Below are 20,538 nucleotides of genomic sequence, written 5' to 3'. Positions count from 1 at the left end.
TACTCTTTTAAATACATCATAAAATATTAAAATGTAAAATAAAGTGCTTGTTATCACTGAATGGTAAAGATTGGTTGGTAGTAAAAGTGAATATACATTGTTTATTGTATAAAACAATAAAAAAAACTTCATCAGCAACATTTTATATTGGCAAATTTCCAATGAAGTTATTTACATAAAGTTATTGGCAAATAAAAATAGAAAATGACATCATAGTCATGTCTGGCAAATGTCCAACATACATTATCTAAAAACATTTTAGATAAGATAAGGAAAAAAAGCTTCATCAGCAACATTTTATATTGGCAAATTTCCAATGAAGTCATTTACATAAAGTTATTGGCAAATAAAAATAGAAAATGACATCATAGTCATGTCTGGCAAATTTCCAACATATATTATCAACTACTATTCTATACAAAGAAAGATAACTCCAATTGAAAATTAATTGCTATTACACAATATTGTGCAATTAGATATTTCTTGCTATTGTGCAATACTGTGCAATTGAAAATTTCTTGCTATTGCACAATATTTCATATGGAATCCTGATTTGGACAAACTTGAAAACTGGGCCCATAATCAAAAATCAAAGTACATATTTAGATAAAGCATATCAAATAAGCCCAAGAATTTAATTTTTGTTAAAATCAAACTTAGTTTAATTTTGGACCCTTTGGACCTTAATGTAGACCAATTTGAAAACTGGACCAAAAATTAAGAATCTACATACACAGTTAGATTTGGCATATCAAAGAACCCATTTATTCAATTTTTGATGAAATCAAACAAAGTTTAATTTTAGACCCCCATTTGGACCAACTTGAAAACTAGGCCAATAATTAAAAATCTAAGTACATTTTTAAATTCAGCATATCAAAGAACCCCAAGGATTCAATTTTTGTTAAAATCAAACTAAGTTTAATTTTGGACCCTTTGGACCTTAATGTAGACCAATTTGAAAACGGGACCAAAAGTTAAGAATCTACATACATAGTTAGATTCGGCATATCAAAGAACCCCAATTATTCAATTTTTGATGAAATCACACAAAGTTCAATTTTGGACCCTTTGGGCCCCTTATTCCTAAACTGTTAGGACCAAAACTCCCAAAATCAATACCAACCTTCCTTTTGTGGTCATAAACATTGTGTTTAAATTTCATTGATTTCTATTTACTTAAACTAAAGTTATTGTGCGAAAACCTAGAATAATGCTTATTTGGGCCCTTTTTTGGCCCCTAATTCCTAAACTGTTGGAACCAAAACTCCCAAAATCAATCCCAACCTTTCTTTTGTGGTCATAAACCTTGTGTCAAAATTTCATAGATTTCTATTAATTTAAACTAAAGTTATAGTGTGAAAACCAAGAAAATGCTTATTTGGGCCCTTTTTGGCCCCTAATTCCTAAAATGTTGGGACCAAAACTCCCATAATCAATACCAACCTTCCTTTTGTGGTCATAAACCTTGTGTTAAAATTTCATAGATTTCCATTCACTTTTACTAAAGTTAGAGTGCGAAAACTAAAAGTATTCGGACGCCGGACGACGACGACGACGACGACGCTGACGCCAACGTGATAGCAATATACAACGAAAAATTTTTCAAATTTTGCGGTCGTATAAAAATCATAGTTTTAAATAGTTTCTATTCTAAGGCTATCAATGATGTATATATAAACTTATTTGGGAAGGGGGTCAAAAACGCCTCTTATCATACATGTACCTTGTCCTTTGTTGAAGGCCATAGGGTGACCTATAGTTGTTACTGGTCATTTGATCTCTTGTGGAGAGTTGCCTCATTAGCAATCATACCACATCTTTTTTTTTTCTTTTTTTTTTTATCAATTTTGAGTATAAAGTAAAAGTCATAAACACTTTACAAACCTGACTTTATTATTATTAACTGTTGTTTTTTTCAACAAAAATGAAATCTATTTAAAGAGGACAAATAGCACTGATGAATGACTGTTTATACATGATATGATCATATCTATACATATTTATCATTAATTTCCTGTTTCAAAATCTAAAGCATTGTGGGTAATTTTATTGTTCATTCACACAAATGAATTGGTTGAATTTCCATTGTTCAGGACGTTTTTAACTTTTAGTTTACTCTTTTTCGAAATATTACCCAGAATACATTAAATTCTGAAAAAGCTAATTGTAAAGTACATTATAACTACAAGTATATTCAATAACAACCTATCTCACCAGATATGAATTTCTTAACAGATTTTTTCTTCAGTGGTAAATTTTGTATAGTTGGTTTATGTTCTTCATACCAGAAAACTTTTGTCATCTATGGATTTTTTAACAGAAAAAATTAAAATATTTATCAAATATTGCTGTTACGCTTGTTCTATTCCCAGATAGTTAAATAAGATCGATATAGCATGAGTATCATCAATCAACAACAGCTGGCCTTAAAAATGTCCTAAGACAGATGTATTAGTCTTGTCCTTTTTTTCAGAAATATTATGTAAAATATCCAAGTTTATGTCGATAACAGTAAACATAAAATGACCATCTTTTGTCATGCATGAAATGAGAATTTACCTGGCAATACAAAAAATTTACAGCACTAAAAAATAGGAGAGGGGATGTTAGAAAGTAAGAAATTGTGTTTGAATGTTTAGTGTTAAAATAACATGCATGTATTCAAAATTGTCATAACATGCATATATTCAAAATCCAACATTCTGTTTATAAATTAAAAAAAAAAAAAATAATATCCAATTACCATTGTTTTTCCAAACCTAATAATTCAAATTAAAAAATAATTTTGAAATGAAGAATGTCATACCAGAAACAATGTTTTTCTTTTTTGTAGTATATCCATGGTAATTTTCAAATACCTCCCAAGACACTTGAACTTAAAATATACTCAATATAACAGAATGATCCTTTCAATAATGCTGACGCAATAGAGGATGTATCAACAAGTTGACTTTTTTTAACTGAATGGCAAAAATCAAGATTCCATAAATCTATTAAAAATGACAAAACATAGGATGTCAACAGACCTATACAAAGGGATTTAATAGTTCTTTTATTGAAAGAACTCAAAATTCAACTTAAGTCAGCTAATAAACTCTACTTTCCTTTTGTTTGTTTTATTTTTTTGTGGTTTTGACAGAATACTGGTATTTTAAACGTATGCCCCTATAAATCCACCTGCTCAATTCCTATCAAGATACTCAGTTCAAAAGGAGTTTGGTTTTGTTGACAGGTTTCAATACATCCATAGTTTAATCAAAAAGTAAAAGTAATTCATAAGACCAATGTTTTGCTTTCTGTTTTTATTAACAAATGCCTTGGAATAAAGCATTTATCTTGCATTGCCCCACTGCCTATTTAGCCCTATACTTGAAAAATCTTCTAGGTTAAACCATACATGTACTAATTTGAAAGTAGAATTACCATTGTCCAACAAAAATGTTTCTAAACCATCAATATTAATCAATATTATTTGGACAATTTAAACAAGTTACATGTAGGTGTAACCAGAATAATCAAAGTATCCAAATGTCAACATTCCGTCAAAAAGTCATCCTAAAAACAAAGTCTACAACAAAAAATGCTTATTTGTCACATAATCATCTGAGAATTTTCCTTCACCATTGTTCACTGTCAATTTGGATACGATGGATAATCTGAATACACCAACATTGTATTATTATATTTACTAATTTTCAAAATACTGTAGCACATTATACCAACTGAAATAACAACACATATCACACTAAATAAAACTTCAATTAAAACAAAACAGAAAAATAATTTATAACAACAAAAAAGTAAACATATAAACTTTAAATTTACAGAAAAATAATAAAAAGAGTACATGTAATCACTTGTACATGAAAACAATTGATTTTACCCAAGGATATGTCAATTCTAAAAAGGAAGTATGTCAACAAAATTTCAATCTACTGTTTCATACCAATTGCCAAAACAAACTTCTGATTTGAGTCACAATTATAGCAGAATTCTCTATTCTTCAACCAGATAGTTCTACATGCCAATAATCTAACTTGAAGCTTCTTTTGCAAATTCAAAGGTAATATTTCATTTCTTACATTTAATTGTGCATGAAAGGAGAAAGTAAGGTACAGTTTATTTTGTAAATCAGGATTTCTTACTACATGTATCGGTATGTAAGAAATATTTACATGTACATATTGCTATTTTACATTTCAATGCAAATTCGTAAGGTTTAAAATTGCATTGATTTGTGCTTGAAAATTTTTGTGAAAATAAAAATAAAAATGACAAAAATGGTTAACAAAAGTGCCAGTTCTATAAGTAGCAAATTCACTGTATAATGATTAATTAGTGTTCTAATTTAAACAAAATGTTTGAACTTGGCAAGACCAATCACCTAACAAAATATCAACAATGCTGGTTCCAGTTTCTAAATGGCAAAAAATGAAGAGAAAAAATAAGACAAAAATACAAATTATCATTAAAAATGAGGTATTCACAAAATGTTAATGTGTGAAACAATGCCCACCATCTACAATCACATCATGGTCTGTCTAATACAAACATCTGATATTTACAACAATTAAATGTTAAGCTTTCTGGGGAAATCAGACATGAAATTTACACCATTATAGGGTGGCACTTGATACAAAATTAACATGAGATCACAAGAAGTATGCTGTCTATGAGGTTTCTTCAGTAAAGTTCTCAATATGAGAGGAGTCAATGATTGGTGTGTCTTGTGAACAACTGTCTTCCGTTTCAACGGACATGACTTCTGATTCTATCATTGGAGCTTCCACAACACTTGTAAGTTCTTCACTAATGTCCACTGAACTTTCTGTATGCTGACTATCATCCTGACTGTCCACTGATGATTCGTCCTGTCCAACATCCTGATTTGAAATGTCTTGCATCTCCACAATAGATTCATTTTCAACTTGGGGAATCAAGTCTGGATTTGATATTGCCCCTGGACTTGATATTGCATTGTCACAATGTTGTTCCAGTTCCCCAGAAATATCAGGTGTATTTTCTGCGACAACTTCAGTTTCTATATCACATGACATATCCGGTATAGGTACTGAAATTATTTGTTCAGTGACTACTGATGGATTTACCTCCCCTGAACCTTCCCCATTTTCAATTACCTCCCCTTCTTTTTCATTCTCATCTAAGTCTTCTTGATTTGCTAGAGCCTGGGTAAACAAGGAGGAATTAACCTCATCGGGCATGCTCTCATGACACATTAAATCTTCTTGTACTTCCTGTTTGATCACAATATCCGACATTGATGGTATGTTAGAGGTATCCATTGGGTCCTTACACTTAAAACACTTATAGTCCTCATCTTCTTTAACTTCCTCTGATGCCAACCCAACACACAATAAATGGTACCACTCTTCACAATGATCGCACTGGACCCAATTTACTTCTTCTCCTACAAAACAGATGTAAAATTGAATAATTGATATTTGATTCTTTAAGACAGGCCCACCCTTAAAAATTCTTTGTTTGAGGTTGCCTACCCATGCTATATAGGATTGTTTTGTTTTTTTGGCAAACAAAATAAGAAACAAAATAAGAAACAAAATAATTGAAATGATTTGTGTCGTAAAAATCTTCCTGCAGGCTGCTTTAAGATGGGAAGGAAACATGAAACAATCAAAATTTTATTTTTGGCCCTGCAGTCGATGATCAGTGAACCCTGAAATGGTGTCAAAATCAGAATTTTGTATATAATGTTAAAAGTTCAACTTCAATTTGCTTTAAATGTAAAATTTCAAAGACTATAAAATCAAAACATGATAAACTTACTTAACCAAAAACTTTAACCTGAGAATGTACCTAATTTACACTATTACATTTGTGTTCATTGAACTGTGAAAACAGGATCATAATTTTACACATAATTTTCTAAGTTTACATCATAGATGTGCTAATTTAATTTGATGTGACACTTCATGGTAAACTGCTGTAACCAAACATTCTAACCTGATTATGGGACAGTTTAACTGACCACATAAGACAATCCCCCTTCAATCATAAGCAGGGCATAATTATGGAATTAAAAATACAATACATACCTGTAGGTTTGAGACATTTGATGGCTGCACAATTATCGGCATCATCTTCATTATCATCAACTAACATCTTCTTCTTATCTTTCTTTTCCCTTGGTTTTCTTTTCTTCTTTTCTGTACTTTCCTCGCCTTCTTTCTTTTTGATTTTCTTTTTCTTTGGTTTATTATCGGCTATTTTCTTATTTTTATCAAATGTCTCTACCGTCTTTTTGATTTGCTCCACATCAGCAGCTGTATCTCCTGATAACGGTACTGTAAAAATAAATTACACATTTTAAACAGTGGTACTTTAAAAAAGTTAAATTTCAGTGCTTCCTTTATCATGTTATTTATACATGAATATTATTTCTACCAAATTGCTATGTGTCAAGATTGATAAATCCATGACTTGAGTTAACAAATAATTCTTGATTCAGCGATGCCTTTTAGAAGATGAAATTCAAATATATAACTCTATGAAAAGTGTATAGATCACTATCATCAGGACTAGTTTTATATCTGCTTACTGGTGAAATATATTCCCAAACTGCATATGAACTTTTCGTTCATTATTTTGTACATAAATTAGGCTGTTAGTTTTCTCTTTGAATTGTTTTACAATTGTCATTTCTGGGCCTTTATAGGTGACTATGCGGTATTAGTTTTATTCATTGTTGAAGGCTGTATGGTCACATAGTTGTTACTTTCTATGTCATTGGGTCTCTTGTAGAGAGTTTTCTTATTTGCAATCATACCACATCTTCTTCTTCTTATTTTTATATCCAAATAAAGAACAGATTTATTGTACATGAAAATTTAATAATGATTATTTACATTTGCTAATTATCCAAAAAATATTAAGTTCTGTTTTTGAAATGAAAGACTTGAATTGGAAAATATTCTACTGGTTTAGATCCATTCAGGCAACACTCTTTTATTCCTTCTTTTTTACTTCTCTTCTTCTTGCCAATTTTTACCATTTCAATATTATGATAAAACGAATAATTATTATTCACTCTCATTTTAGAAATATATGTTTCCAGGAATTATAGAACTAATATTAACCTCAGTCTTTTGCACCAATCAACACATTTCTCAGTATATTACTAGTACTAATCATTATTGCTATTTCATAAAATTTTACTTTGATCTTGCTGACTGCTATATTTTCTTTCTTAGCGGAATCGAGTGTTATGAACATTATCACTGGAAACTAATAGGGCAAGTGGCATTGCTAATGAAATTGACATGAAATTGAAAACATTGTCATAGGTGAAATAGCAATAAAGAGATTACCATTGGTCATCTCAACTCGATTGCATTTCTCACTTTAGCCGTACTGGCTCAAGCGAGAAAATCAATCTCGTTGAGATGATCAATGATGATCTATAAGTACAAACAACTTTTACAGTTATACATACCAAAATCAGCTATATCTTCTTGTTTAATTACAGGTAGTTTATCCTTGCTTGGTTCTTTCTTGATCTTAACCTTCATTTTGACTTTATTTGGATCTTTGATTTTCTTTGGTTTAGATGCATCCCCTCCCTCATCAATCTTTTTCCTTTTCTTTTTCTTTTTTTCTGAATCATCAGGTTTTTCCTTTTTGATTTTGACAACTAGTTTTTCTTTGTCAATTGGATCCTTGTTAATGAGAGATTCGTGTTCCTGTAAAATATATTACGATCAATCACTTTTAATCCAATAATACTTGCTAGCTCATTATTTTACCTGACTTGATCATGGAGAGTTAAACAATGAAAAAAGACCCAAGGCAATTCTTCAATCAATAATTTATGTCTTCATCAAATCAAATATAGATTTGAAATGAAACAATGATGACTTGAACAAATATGGAAAAATTAAAGAAAATGAAAATCATGATACAATTTATGAGTAACACTGCTTAAAACCAAACAAATATTTAATATTTAATACAAATAATGAAAATCCTGCAACATTGTACATGCTTGCATGTATGGTTCATTTTTAATACAAATTATGCTCACACTACATGCATGTATTTATGAAAAGTTGTCTCATTAGCATGCATACCACATCTTCTTTATAGTACTTAAAACAATCAACTAACTATAAAAGTGTGCTAAAAATTCCTGAATGTTTTTTTTTTCACTATAGCTCTTCAGATATTTGAATGCTACATACCATAAGATTACTGCAAGGGTGTATTAATATCATAACAGTTTGTCTAAACAGATTCATATAAAATGAACTTTTTACACTCGTAGATTGCATTTATCACAAAAATAATACAAAGCAAGACAATTTAGGTAAAATTCGAACCAGGCTTTACCTCAAGATCCAGGAATTTTCCATCTGTTCTAGGCTGACAGGCTTGAAGTATTCTCCATATATGCTGAGTTTCATCCAGAGACACTTCTAACATATCTCCTTCCATCATCAATTCTTCCAGCTGATGTTTGGCTGACTCCGACAATTCCAGGACTGGTGCTTCAGCAGATCTGGCTATTAATGGGGATTTTCTAGGATGTTTCCGAGGGGAATCTGTTTGACCTAAGAAAAAGAAGATTGAAACATTAATTTTGTTACAGATAACTGCACCCTTTTGATGCAGATTTAAGAATATTTTTTTTCATATTAATTTTTGACATATAATAATGAAACCCTTTATCCTGAATAACTTTCAAAATTCTAATAATCGGTATTTCAAATACAAGTAAAAAGATATAAGGGGAATATGGCTATTAGGCAGTAATCCAATTAGAAAATAAATCAGTGATGGTGCTTATCCACCACAGCCAAGACATGACAGCAATGACACACTCCAATATAAAAAATAATAAATTCTAAATGTGTAGGTCTTGATAAATAAAAACAATAATCTCATAACTTTGATAGCTCTACTTCACCTCATTCAGCTTAAAAAATAAACTGCTCAACGTATGATTATAAAGAAATGAACTTACTAGCACTAGATTTAGATGCTGAGGAATAAGCATGTTCTGACATGCCTGTATGGTTATTAGCAGAACTGACAATTTCTACTTCCATCTGAATATCATCAGAATTCTGTGACAAAGATGGTGGCGACAATGGAATTGAGAAAGGGTCATCTGGGTCCAGATTGAATCCAGAATCTGAGTTTTTCACTGAGTTTATTGAACCACCAAATGCACTTTGCGTTACACTTGCAAGGTGACCTTGAAGTTCGGGGTTATTAGCAGCTTTTAGAAGTTCAGCATTTATTATTTTTTCAGTCTTTTCCCTAGCGGCCTGTTCCACTATCTTTTGACTCAACACACTGAGTTTTGCAAGAGCCGATGCCAGTTCACTCGTGGTTAAGGCTTGTCTAGCTCTGTCCTGCCATGCCATGCTGCGTTCTGTCAAACATTGTAATGCTTCACCCTCAGGTAATCGAACGGGAAGTTTTTGTAAGGACACAAGCAATGACAGAATTGTCTCTAGTCTGGGTCTCCGAGAACGTAAACACAAAGGACAGAGGAATTTGAGATCTTTAGCTGCCTGCACTGCTGCAGCTTGTGCTGATTTGTTCTTGATGTTTGCTGATTTAGGTAATGGCACACATGTTCCTGAAAGAGAATATAAATGTTATAAGTGCAAAGCTGATTAAAATACACATAAGGCAAGAAGACTGTTTAAGGAGATATAATTAAATCAATGTTTTAGTTTTAAATGAAAACAAATAGTAAATATAGAAATTTCAACAATTGTTTTGTTTCTTGTCAGGAGAAAAATATTGTTCTTGTCAGAAATTAACAGCTTTCTAAACGTTCCATTTGGATTTTTGTGGAAGACATTGTCAAACTTTAAATAACTTTGAATAGTGATATTCAGTAAATGTGATGCAACAGTTCCCAAGTTTGAATCTCATCTTTCTTGAAAACGAGCATGGTGTACACTTTATTTTTCATTTTTTTCCATTTCTGATTTCAATCATAGTGTACTTGGTTCTACTTTAATAAATTTTCTCAAAAGCAATTGTACCCAACAATTTACAGGTGAGCAAGATATCAATATGACTGTGTACTGTTACTTACCGTGGAACCAATCTTTACATAATTCACATTGTAACATAAACCCAGCAGCTGCCTTTCTACAAATACAGTACTTCACTTCATATTGAGATTGGTTAAGTTTTCCCAAGTTGATGTGCCGCAATTCTCTCATGGCTTCATATTCTTTGTACTCAGCATTTTTAAAAGCTGCCACCTAAAATTTGTTAAAATGACTTCATTAATTCATATGTGCAAATTGATTCCAGTTTTTTTGTTTCTTTTAACTGTTTTTAAAGCAGCAATGAGTTACTTAGTTCCCAATTTGCCCTTCATGTTGGCCTTGTCATTATTTGTCACTTCAATCAAAATTCAGTTGACATGATTTCAATGCTTTCCTTGTATTTGAAGTTCATAATAACTTTAATTTTATCCATGCTGGAGTTAAATATAGATATTAAGTCAATACCCTAGGGGTTTTGATTGCATTTTATGCAATCTTTACCCCAAAAAGATTGTCCAAACCCCTCCTCTACAATTATTTCATGTAGACTATAAACTTTGTGTACTTACAATAGCAGCAGGATCTCTTTGTTCTTCCACTTTATATTCTGTATTATTATTGTTGTTATTATTTTCACTGTCCCTTCTTTCTCTCTCCTCTCGCTTCTTTTTTCTATTCTTGGCTCCACTGTAAACACCAACATCTGCCCTTGGTGATAACACCTATAAAAGTAATTATAACATGATTGAATTAAAAATATATTTAAGAATTATTGTTTGTTTAATGTTCATTAGCAAACATGTCACTCATTTCATTTCAAACAGAAATTAACATTGTTAATTTCTGTGTCATTTGGTCTCTAGTGGTGAGTTTTCTCATGGCAATCATACCACATCTTCTTTTTTATATGGCAGTATAATAATTAAATCCAATTTATGAATCCAGATATGGTCCTGAAACAAAACTCTTTTGCCTGGTTTATCTATCAGAAGCCCTACTGCAAAACATCAGGATGGCGTTCATATATTATAAGCCAAGTTGAAATTCAACCATAATCCTTACCTCTAACAGGGTATATGTAGAATTTTTCTTCAGAAATGTCCGTGCTGTTCTCTCCCTCCACGATTTAGCAGCTGCCACCTGAGATTCAACCTGTGGCAACTGGTCCAGTCTGACTGGTATAGGTCGTCCTTTATTTACCAGGGTCTCTAACACATCTAGGTAAGGATAGGATTCAGAATTCTGGAAAGAGAACAATATTGTTATGATCAATCATGTACCCCTCCCTTTTATCATTAAGAACATATATTGCAGTTACTTCATGGAATGGGTCATGCAAGTGTAAAATTTACTCAAGGAGTAAGATTAATTTGGTTACTCGTGGATGATGCTCATAGTAGGAGTGGACTTCTTCTTTGAGGGTGGTAAAGGGATATTTACGTATCAATGTGTTTTGCGATTTTTATTTCACGTGCAGCCGTGAAAAAGGTTTGTTATTCACCATGTTCGTGAAATCTGTAAAAAGATCAATGTGCAAGAAATTTTAATTGGTCGTTCATCGTGAAATGGCAAATTTGTTTTGCGTTCTTCCGTGCAGGTACTCCCCTTTCATGCCCCTTTTCTTTTAATACGCATGACAGTTGTCTTAAGTTTAGAAATTATCTAGATATGTTCTTTCTTATTTAGCAAGCCAAACTTTCTTTTTATATCAGATTGTTATTTTATCTGTCAATGTTTATAAGCTCCTGTTGTACTGGATTACATTGAGGATGTGTATTAAAAAGTTGACATTATTATGGGGACAACTTTACCTAAGATTAGAAATTAAAAATTTGGAAAAAATTAGTGAGGGTCCAAAAAACTAGCACAAAGATAGCTTTTGCTATACTACTGCCAAAAAATTAGATACACTGGGGTCATTCTCTGATTAATATTTAAAAATAATCAGAAAAAAATAGCAATGTAGTACTCCTGACAGCCATTTTTACACTTGATTTTTGTTTAGGTGCTAGTCGGATATAACTCTGCAAAAGGAAGAGTTTTATATACATGATTTTAGTCCTAAATTGATTATTCTTTATAGACTTACATATTTTGGTTGAAACTGAAAGTTTCTAGTCGACTCAGCGATACTAGGAAAAGTTGTCACATGTTTTGGAGTCGACTCGACAATACTAGGTAAAGTTGTCCCCATCTAAGAAGATTTCAAGAATTAGAGTAAAGGGAAAAAGACCGTCTTAATTACAAATTTACAATGTTTATATATATACCTTTTCATTTCAATTCCCCCAAAAATGGTGTGTCTTATACATGTATTTACATTATTCCTGTGATATATAATGTATGTTTCCCATCCCATAACCAAGTTTGAGGTATTTAATATTTTGATTGGTAGCATATAAGTAAATATATATGTCCCATACAAGCTATATACCAAACATGTGACAATGTTTTCCAATAACTTAAATAATTTAATCAATATTCATGCATAGCAAGACCCAATTATTTTATTAACATATTCTTTATAAGTATAATTTAAAATTTAAATTCAAATTCATAATTTTTTCAAACTCTTTTTATGAAATATAAGGGAATCAATTTTGAAATGAATACAAAGTCAGAATCTTTAAACAAAAAACATAATAAAAGACAATTTGGCAAGATAAAATTGATGAAAACTTTCTTCTTTTTGGATCATAGCCAATAAGCAGTTACAGAATGATACACTTATAACTAGATGTGACAAACAATTTGAACCATGCAGCTATGATACATTCTGACATGGCTTGATTAAGTTGTATTGATTTAGCTATCATAATAAAAACAAAATCACCCATCAAGTAATAATGGTTACTCTTTATAGACAGCACACAAAATTAAACTTTCATATACATCAACAGTATTTCTGTCTAATTCCAACTAACTAGTAGAAAACTATTGTATACTTGGAAGGTAACAATTACTTCTGCAAATGTCCAATCCAGTCATATGCATGGTCCATTTCACTATAATTAAGTAATCTTGAGGAAGTTGAATTCATATATGTACCTAAAGGTGTTCCTTAAGAAGGTATGTAAACTCACCTGAACAGTTTCCACTTTATTTGTCCATTCCTTAGCTTTCCGCAGGGCATCTTTTAATGCAGTAACATTTGGGAGGTAGGCAGGGATACCCTCAGCTTCCTTTATGATAGCTTCAAGTGTTGCCATAACATGTCTGGGTCTACAATTCAATAATAAATTTTCAAAATCTTAATTTTCAACAACAACCAGGTGCTCCGCAGGGCGCAGCTTTATACGACCGCAGAGGTCGAACCCTGAACAGTTGGGGCAAGTATGGACAAAACATTCAAGCATGATACAGCTCTGAATTTGGATTGTGATCAAATTTTTGACATTACATGGTTTTTTTTTACACAAAACAAATGCCAAGATTTTACAAATCAATTAAAGATTTCTTCTTCAAACTTTTTAAATCTAAAATTAAATAGTTGACACAGCATAAGTTTCTGACACAGAATGAATGTGGTCTAATGAACTTAAAAGGTTTTTTTTGCCTTTGAGCAAATCACTATGCTGTTGAATATTAATCCTCTCAAAAAAATGTTTGAAGAAATTTTCTTTTTATTTATGAAATCTGAAATGAGAAAAATTTAACCCCCCCCCCCCTTTTTTTTCACATCCCCGTTTCCCTTTTTCAAAACTGATATCAATTCAAATTTCTAATGGAGTTTGCAACAATAACTACTCATTTAAATACATCATAAAATATTAAGATGTAAAAAAAACTGCTTGTTATCACTGAATGGTAAAGATTATTTAAATTTATCAGTTGGTAGTAAAAAGTGTATATACATTGTATATTGTATATAACAAAGATTTAAGTTGATTCTGGACAAAGAAAGATAACTCCAATTAAAAAAAATTCTTGCTATTGCACAAATAGGATATTTCTTGCTTACTATTCTGGACAAAGAAAGATAACTCTAATTAAAAAAAAATTTGCTATTTCACAATATTGTGCAATTAGATATTTCTTGCCATTGCACAATACTGTGCAATTGAAAAGACTTGCTATTGCACAATACTTAATATAATAATTTTAGATCCTGATTTGGACCAACTTGAAAACTGGGCCCATAATCAAAAATCTAAGTACATGTTTAGATTCAGCATATCAAAGAGGCCCAAGAATTCAATTTTTGTTAAAATCAAACTTAGTTTAATTTTGGACCCTTTGGACTTTAATGTAGAATTTGAAATTTGAAAACAGGACCAAAAATGAAGAATCTACATACACAGTTAGATTTGGCATATCAAAGAACCCCAAGGATTCAATTTTTGATGAAATCAAACAAAGTTTAATTTTGGACCCTTTGGACCTTAATGTAGACCAATTTGAAAACTGGACCAAAAAAACTTCAATAATCAAGAATCTAAGTACATTTTAAGATTCAACATATCAAAGAACCCAACCGATTCATTTTTTGTCAAAATCAAACTAAGTTTAATTTTGGACCCTTTGGACCTTAATGTAGACCAATTTGAAAACGGGACCAAAAGTTGAGAATCTACATATACAGTTAGATTCGGCATATCAAAGAACCCCAATTATTCAATTTTGATGAAATCAAACAAAGTTGAATTTTGGACCCTTTGGGCCCCTTTTTCCTAAACTGTTGGGACCAAAACTCCCAAAATCAATACCAACCTTCCTTTTATGGTCATAAGCCTTGTGTTTAAATTTCATAGATTTGTATTTACTTATACTAACATTATAGTGCGAAAACCAAGAAAAATGCTTATTTGGGTCCCTTTTTGGCCCCTAATTCCTAATCTGTTGGGTCCTAAACTCCCAAAATAAATACCAACCTTCCTTTTGTGGTCATAAACATTGTGTTTAAATTTCATAGATTTCCATTTACTTAACCTAAGGTTATTGTGCAAAAACCAAGAAAAATGCTTATTTGGGCCCTTTATTGGCCCCTTATTCCTAAACTATTGAAACCAAAACTCCCAAAATCAATCCCAATCTTTCTTTTGTGGTCATAAACCTTGTGTCAAAATTTCATAGATTTCTATTAACTTAAACTAAAGTTATGGTGCGAAAACCAAGAAAATGCTTATTTGGGCCCTTTTTGGCCCCTTATTCCTAAAATGTTGGGACCAAAACTCCCAAAATCAATACCAACCTTCCTTTTATGGTCATAAACCTTGTGTTAAAATTTCATAGATTTCTATTCACTTTTACTAAAGTTAGAGTGCGAAAACTAAAAGTATTCGGACGCCGGACAACGACGACGACGACGACGACGACGCAGACGCCAACGTGATAGCAATATACGACGAAAATTTTTTCAAAATTTGCGGTCGTATAAAAATTAAAACATCTTTCCACTCAGTGTATTTATTTGTTCATGTTTTATGCCATGTTTTTTTGCCAAAAGGTTCCATAAGTTCTATTTAAATTAAGGCTTATCAATTTACAGAATTCATGACTGATATTTGACCTTACCTAGCTTGAAGACAAATCCTGGCCTTTTCTTCCCACCTTTCACTAACAGTCAACAGTTCTTGTAGCTCAGCCATTGCCTTCTCCACAGCAGGATGAGGAGCCAGACCTACACCAGAGTCCATTAACTTCCTCATTACATCTAATGTAACATTAAGAGGTTCTCTCATTGTCTCCCTCACCTCATCTAACCACCTGGCTTGCTGAAGAACCTGTGAAGAAAGGCAGCTCAAGTTAATAATAAATTATGAATATATAATTATTTCAGTGGAATTTGGAAGCATCTTGCTTCAAGCAACTCACCATAAATTAACATGCACCTTAATTCCATCTAAGCATTTTAATATTCAAATATAATTGACCAGTTGCAAGAAAACAGTTCAATAATTGTATGAATTTGTGTCTAAAATGCTGAAATAACTTTCAACATTGATTTATATTTTTATTTTGACATTATTGCTTATGACACTCAGTACATTAATAACTGCTTCTATGTCATACCTGTTTCAGCCTGGGAATTTCCACCAAGTCTACATCCATAGTAGCACTGAACTCAATTAACTGCTCAAGTTTCTCAGAGTCAGGGGTTTCTGCATTCAGAGCATCCTGTGCTTCTTTCTGGAAGTTTATCACTTGATCAAGTAATTCCTGAAATAAAGATAAGAAGCATATCAATGTATGTTGTAGTTATACACTCATGGAATGTCAAAATTCAGATATTTTCTGGATTTGAAAACAGTATAAACTGCAGAAGTTTTTTAGTTTAAGAGCCTGATTAAGTTTGAAAATTGCCAACTAGAAACAGAAGCAGTTTGCAATAGAGTTGCAAAATTGTCCTTATCTTTATTGCATATTTGGGCTTTCAGACTCATTTTCTCCAATGAGGAAACTTATTGCTGAATGAACTACCCTGTTCATATGAATATTGCATTTTAAATCTGATGTTACAAGCAATTTGAACCATGCAGCTATGAGACATTCTGTCACGGCTTGATTATGCTGTATTGATTTAGCTATCGTAATAAAAATACAAGCAGCCACTAAACAATGGTCACCCTTCATAGATAGAAACTTCATATTTCCACCTTTATTTAAATGTAACAAAAACCAGATGCTCCGCAGGGCACAGCTTTATACGACCGTAGAGGTCGAACCCTGAACGGTTGGGACAAGTATGGACACAACTTTCAAGCTGGATACAGCTCTGAATTTGGATTTTGATTAAATAGTTGACGCAGCATAGGTTTCTGACACAGAATGAATGTGGTCTGATGAACTTAAAATTTTTTTTTTGCTTTTCTACAATTCACTATGCTGTTGAATATTAATCCTCTAAAAAAAAAAAAATATTTGAAGAAAATCTGAAATCAAAAATAAATTCACCCCCCCCCCCCCCCTATTTTTTTTTTTCACCTCCCCCTTTCCCTTATTCCAAAAATGATCTCAATTCAAATTTCTAATAGAGTTTGCAACAATCACTACTCATTTAAATACATCATAAAATATTAAAATATAAAATGTCATACAGCTATGGTTAAAATTAATATTAATTAATAGTAACTTCTAAAAAATAAATGGGGAATGTGTCCAAAGGGACACAGATGATGCCCCCGCTAGCATATAACGTTATAAAGGGACATAACTCAAGAACTGTAAAAGTGAAGCTGCCAAAAATTGAACTTAACCTGAGTTTAGAGGTAATAAGCATTATATACAAATTTCATTAAATTTAGTTGAGACAAACTTAAGTTAAGAGAACAGAAACTAAAAAACTCTTCAATTTTTCCACTTGTAAAGGGGCATAACCCTAGAATGGTTATCAAAGTGCTTGTAATCACTGAATGGTAAAGATTGCTTTAATTTATCAGTTGGTAGTAAAGTGGATATTGCATTGTATATTGTATATAGCATTGATTTAAGTTGATTCAACTACTATTCTGGACAAAGAAAGATAACTCCAATTTCAAAGAAAATTTCATAAAGCATTGGTTTTAAGTGATTCAACAAACAATCTGGACAAAGAAAGATAACTCCAATTTATTAACTTGAAACTACAATAATGCTTGTTTTTGGCCCTATATTCCCAGACTGTTTGCCCCATAACCCTTAAAATATATCCCAACCTTCTACTAAACATGTATTAAACATTGTGGTACAATTTCAGAACAGTTGAAAACTTATACACAACTTATTGTCCTGAAACTAGATAAATGCATGTTTTGGGCCCTTTGAGCCCCTAATTCCTAAACCTGAGGGACCATAACCCCCTAAATCTATCCCAAGTTTCCTTTGTGGTTATAAACATTGTGTTAAAATTGTTCTGATTTCTGATTACTTATACTAAAGTTATTATCCAGAAACCATCCGTCTTCGGACGACGACGACGTGATACCAATATACGACCGCAAAAATTTGGGCGGTCGTATAAAAATAAGATCTATGTCTGCATTCTAACCTTTACATTAACACATTTTATTACACTTTAAAAAAGGAGCAAGGATTAAAGTTCCTTGATCTAATTCGATGACCAAAAAAAACAAAAGTGAACTACTGATGTTTCTAACTTTTAAACTAAGTTTAAGCAAACAGTTTATTATAAAAGTTCTTATTTCCTGTCCAATAAGATGCAGTAACCTCAATCAACTGACTTGTTCATATCTCAAACCTACCTTGACCAGTCTAGCCTCTTTGATAATGCATGGCAAGTTAGCAATTTGCTCATAGAAACAATTCAATTCTTCCAGACTAAGCTTGGCTATGTATTTTCCTTCATTTGACTGACGATTTCTAAAATTATAAAAATCAACATTATACAATCACGAATAATATTTGAGAGCAGTATGGACAAAATTCTTTCAATTCTAACTAACATTAATGTCATTTACCATTCTGATTAACAAGTATAACACAAATATAATTTTTAATATGCAATAGAATATTCTAAAACTCTACCTCAGTTACTTCGACTTTGATGTTTTTGAACATTTTGTAATAAAACAGTAGAACCTCTGTTTTGAATTGTTCTGACAATGAAAAACTTAATCATTTTACAGAAAAGAATATAGATTAATCGATAAATTAAGTTGAGAAATACCATAACATGGTAGTAAAAGCAGATTTAATTATACTGACCTAGTTCTAACTTTTTTGGTGACTAATTGGTTAGCTACACTGGCACATTTATCAGCCTCACTGACGGTATTAATCAGATTCTGTAGGAGTTCTGAGTCTGGATATCTCTTCTCATCAGCCTCAGTTATCAGCTCTTTGATCTCATTCAATTCTGAAAACAAAGTCATCGCAAGTTAATAATAGTTCCAGTTAAAATACTGAATTTGATGACTGTTAGGTTATTTTTTGTTTCCATTGAATGCTAAGACTTTTTATCCATAAAGCTACACTGTATATAATCATGTCTGAAATTATTCATTCTACAATGTTTACAAGTTTGTTCCTGTCAGATCTTCAATCTTTTCTTTTTGTTTTGGTGCCCATATACATTATTATGAAAACAAGTTTAATCAGTGCTGATTGTTCAACTGTTTATCCAGCTTCACAATACTTAAAACTCCAAATAATGAATATCAAATAGTTCTTAATTTATGTTTTATTTGTGGTTGCAACATTTTTTAAAGATTGTTAGTTCAAGAAATTCGAGAAAAGTAAATTTAATTGAACATTTTGAATACTTGGTTTTAAATTAGTTTTTTTTTACCAATAAATAACACTGAAAGAAAAAATAATTTAAATCAGATGTTACAAGCAATTTGAACCATGCAGATAAGAGACATTCTGTCATGGCTTGATTTAGTTGTATTGATTTAGCTATTATTATAAAAATACAAGCAGCCACTAAACAATAGTCACTCTTCATAGATTATATTTTCACATTTAGTTTTTTCATAACTACATGTAACATAAACTATTAACACAGAGATATGTATCACCTGTAGGCATTAAATTGAAAAAGACAATATGACTGACAGATCCTCGAAAATACTCGTCAAACTGATATGAACTGATAGTAATGCAACTTCATAGAAAATATTGATGATCTATCACAAGTAATTTTATCAAACTAAGTTAAACAGAAAAATTAACATTGAAAATTACTGATCTATTTAAAGTCGCTGGACAATGACCTAGGAGGAAAAGACTTGAAATAGTTGTCCAACTGATAAGAACTAATATCAATATTTTTTTAAAGAAATAGCATTGATCACTTAAGTAGTATCTATCAAACTGACTTTGGGAGAAAACTTTAATATAGTTGACCCAGACGGGAAAGCAACACTTGTCTCATCTTCCGCAACTTTCTTAACTTTACTGGATTTATTTTATTTACCTTTTTTTCAGTTACAAAATGGCTGTCATGTTAACAGTAATTTGATCAAACTAAGTAAACTCATCATAGATACCAGGACTAAATTTAGTATATACGCCAGACGCGCGTTTCGTCTACAAAAGACTCATCAGTGACGCTCGAATCAAAAAAAGTTAAATAAAGAACGAAGTTGAAAAGTATTGAGGACCAAAATTCCTAATAAAAGTTTTGCCAAATACAGCTAAGGTAATCTATGCCTGAGGTAGAAAAGCCTTAGTATTTCAAAAAATTCAAAAATTTAGATGACTAAACCAACAAGTATATATATCCTGATTGAAATTTGTTAACCTAACGTTTAAACTATCAAAAACTTACCTAGTCTACGGTCTCCTGAAGCATCCATAGCCTCACTAACTTTATTGGTCCAATTATCAAAGGATTCTGCCCTCACTTTCAGTTTGTGAAGCATGCTTGGCAATTCATCAAGGGTATATCGGAACCGTAGAACATGGTTTTTAGGGTCACAATGACACAGGTTTTCTGCATGGTTGACACATACAATTTTATCTGAAAGTCAAATAAAAATATGAAGAGATCATTTTGATTGCTTAAATAATTTAAAATTCATTTTAAATGTTTAGAATAAGAAAA

The 20,538-nt window shown here is 31.5% G+C and overlaps 1 protein-coding gene across 4 annotated transcripts in view; it reads right to left on the bottom strand.

Annotated features, from left to right (window-relative positions):
* Positions 1–4,523: 4,523 nt before the first annotated feature.
* LOC143076485 (lysine-specific demethylase 5A-like) overlaps positions 4,524–20,538 on the bottom strand; it is a 33,694-nt gene continuing 17,679 nt past the window's right edge. For 2 of the 4 annotated variants that reach the window (XM_076252281.1, XM_076252292.1), the window contains exons 18-32: positions 20,263–20,454; positions 18,696–18,846; positions 18,233–18,350; positions 16,065–16,211; positions 15,567–15,775; positions 13,136–13,274; positions 12,142–12,246; positions 11,115–11,294; positions 10,622–10,774; positions 10,094–10,265; positions 9,002–9,625; positions 8,368–8,588; positions 7,475–7,721; positions 6,078–6,326; positions 4,524–5,431 (exon numbers count right to left, since the gene is read on the bottom strand). In XM_076252281.1, the coding sequence (XP_076108396.1) occupies positions 4,674–5,431; positions 6,078–6,326; positions 7,475–7,721; positions 8,368–8,588; positions 9,002–9,625; positions 10,094–10,265; positions 10,622–10,774; positions 11,115–11,294; positions 12,142–12,246; positions 13,136–13,274; positions 15,567–15,775; positions 16,065–16,211; positions 18,233–18,350; positions 18,696–18,846; positions 20,263–20,454 (3,665 nt within the window). In that variant the 3' untranslated portion in view covers positions 4,524–4,673. The remainder of the gene's footprint in view (positions 5,432–6,077; positions 6,327–7,474; positions 7,722–8,367; positions 8,589–9,001; positions 9,626–10,093; positions 10,266–10,621; positions 10,775–11,114; positions 11,295–12,141; positions 12,247–13,135; positions 13,275–15,566; positions 15,776–16,064; positions 16,212–18,232; positions 18,351–18,695; positions 18,847–20,262; positions 20,455–20,538) is intronic. The other 2 variants (XM_076252299.1, XM_076252308.1) reach the window with 1 other exon arrangement.

The sequence above is a fragment of the Mytilus galloprovincialis genome, chromosome 1, assembly GCF_965363235.1.
Source record: "Mytilus galloprovincialis chromosome 1, xbMytGall1.hap1.1, whole genome shotgun sequence".
NCBI classification, from domain to species: Eukaryota; Metazoa; Mollusca; class Bivalvia; order Mytilida; family Mytilidae; genus Mytilus; species Mytilus galloprovincialis.
Note: the sequence above shows the minus strand (reverse complement) of the source record. Positions and strands in the feature narration are given on the sequence as shown.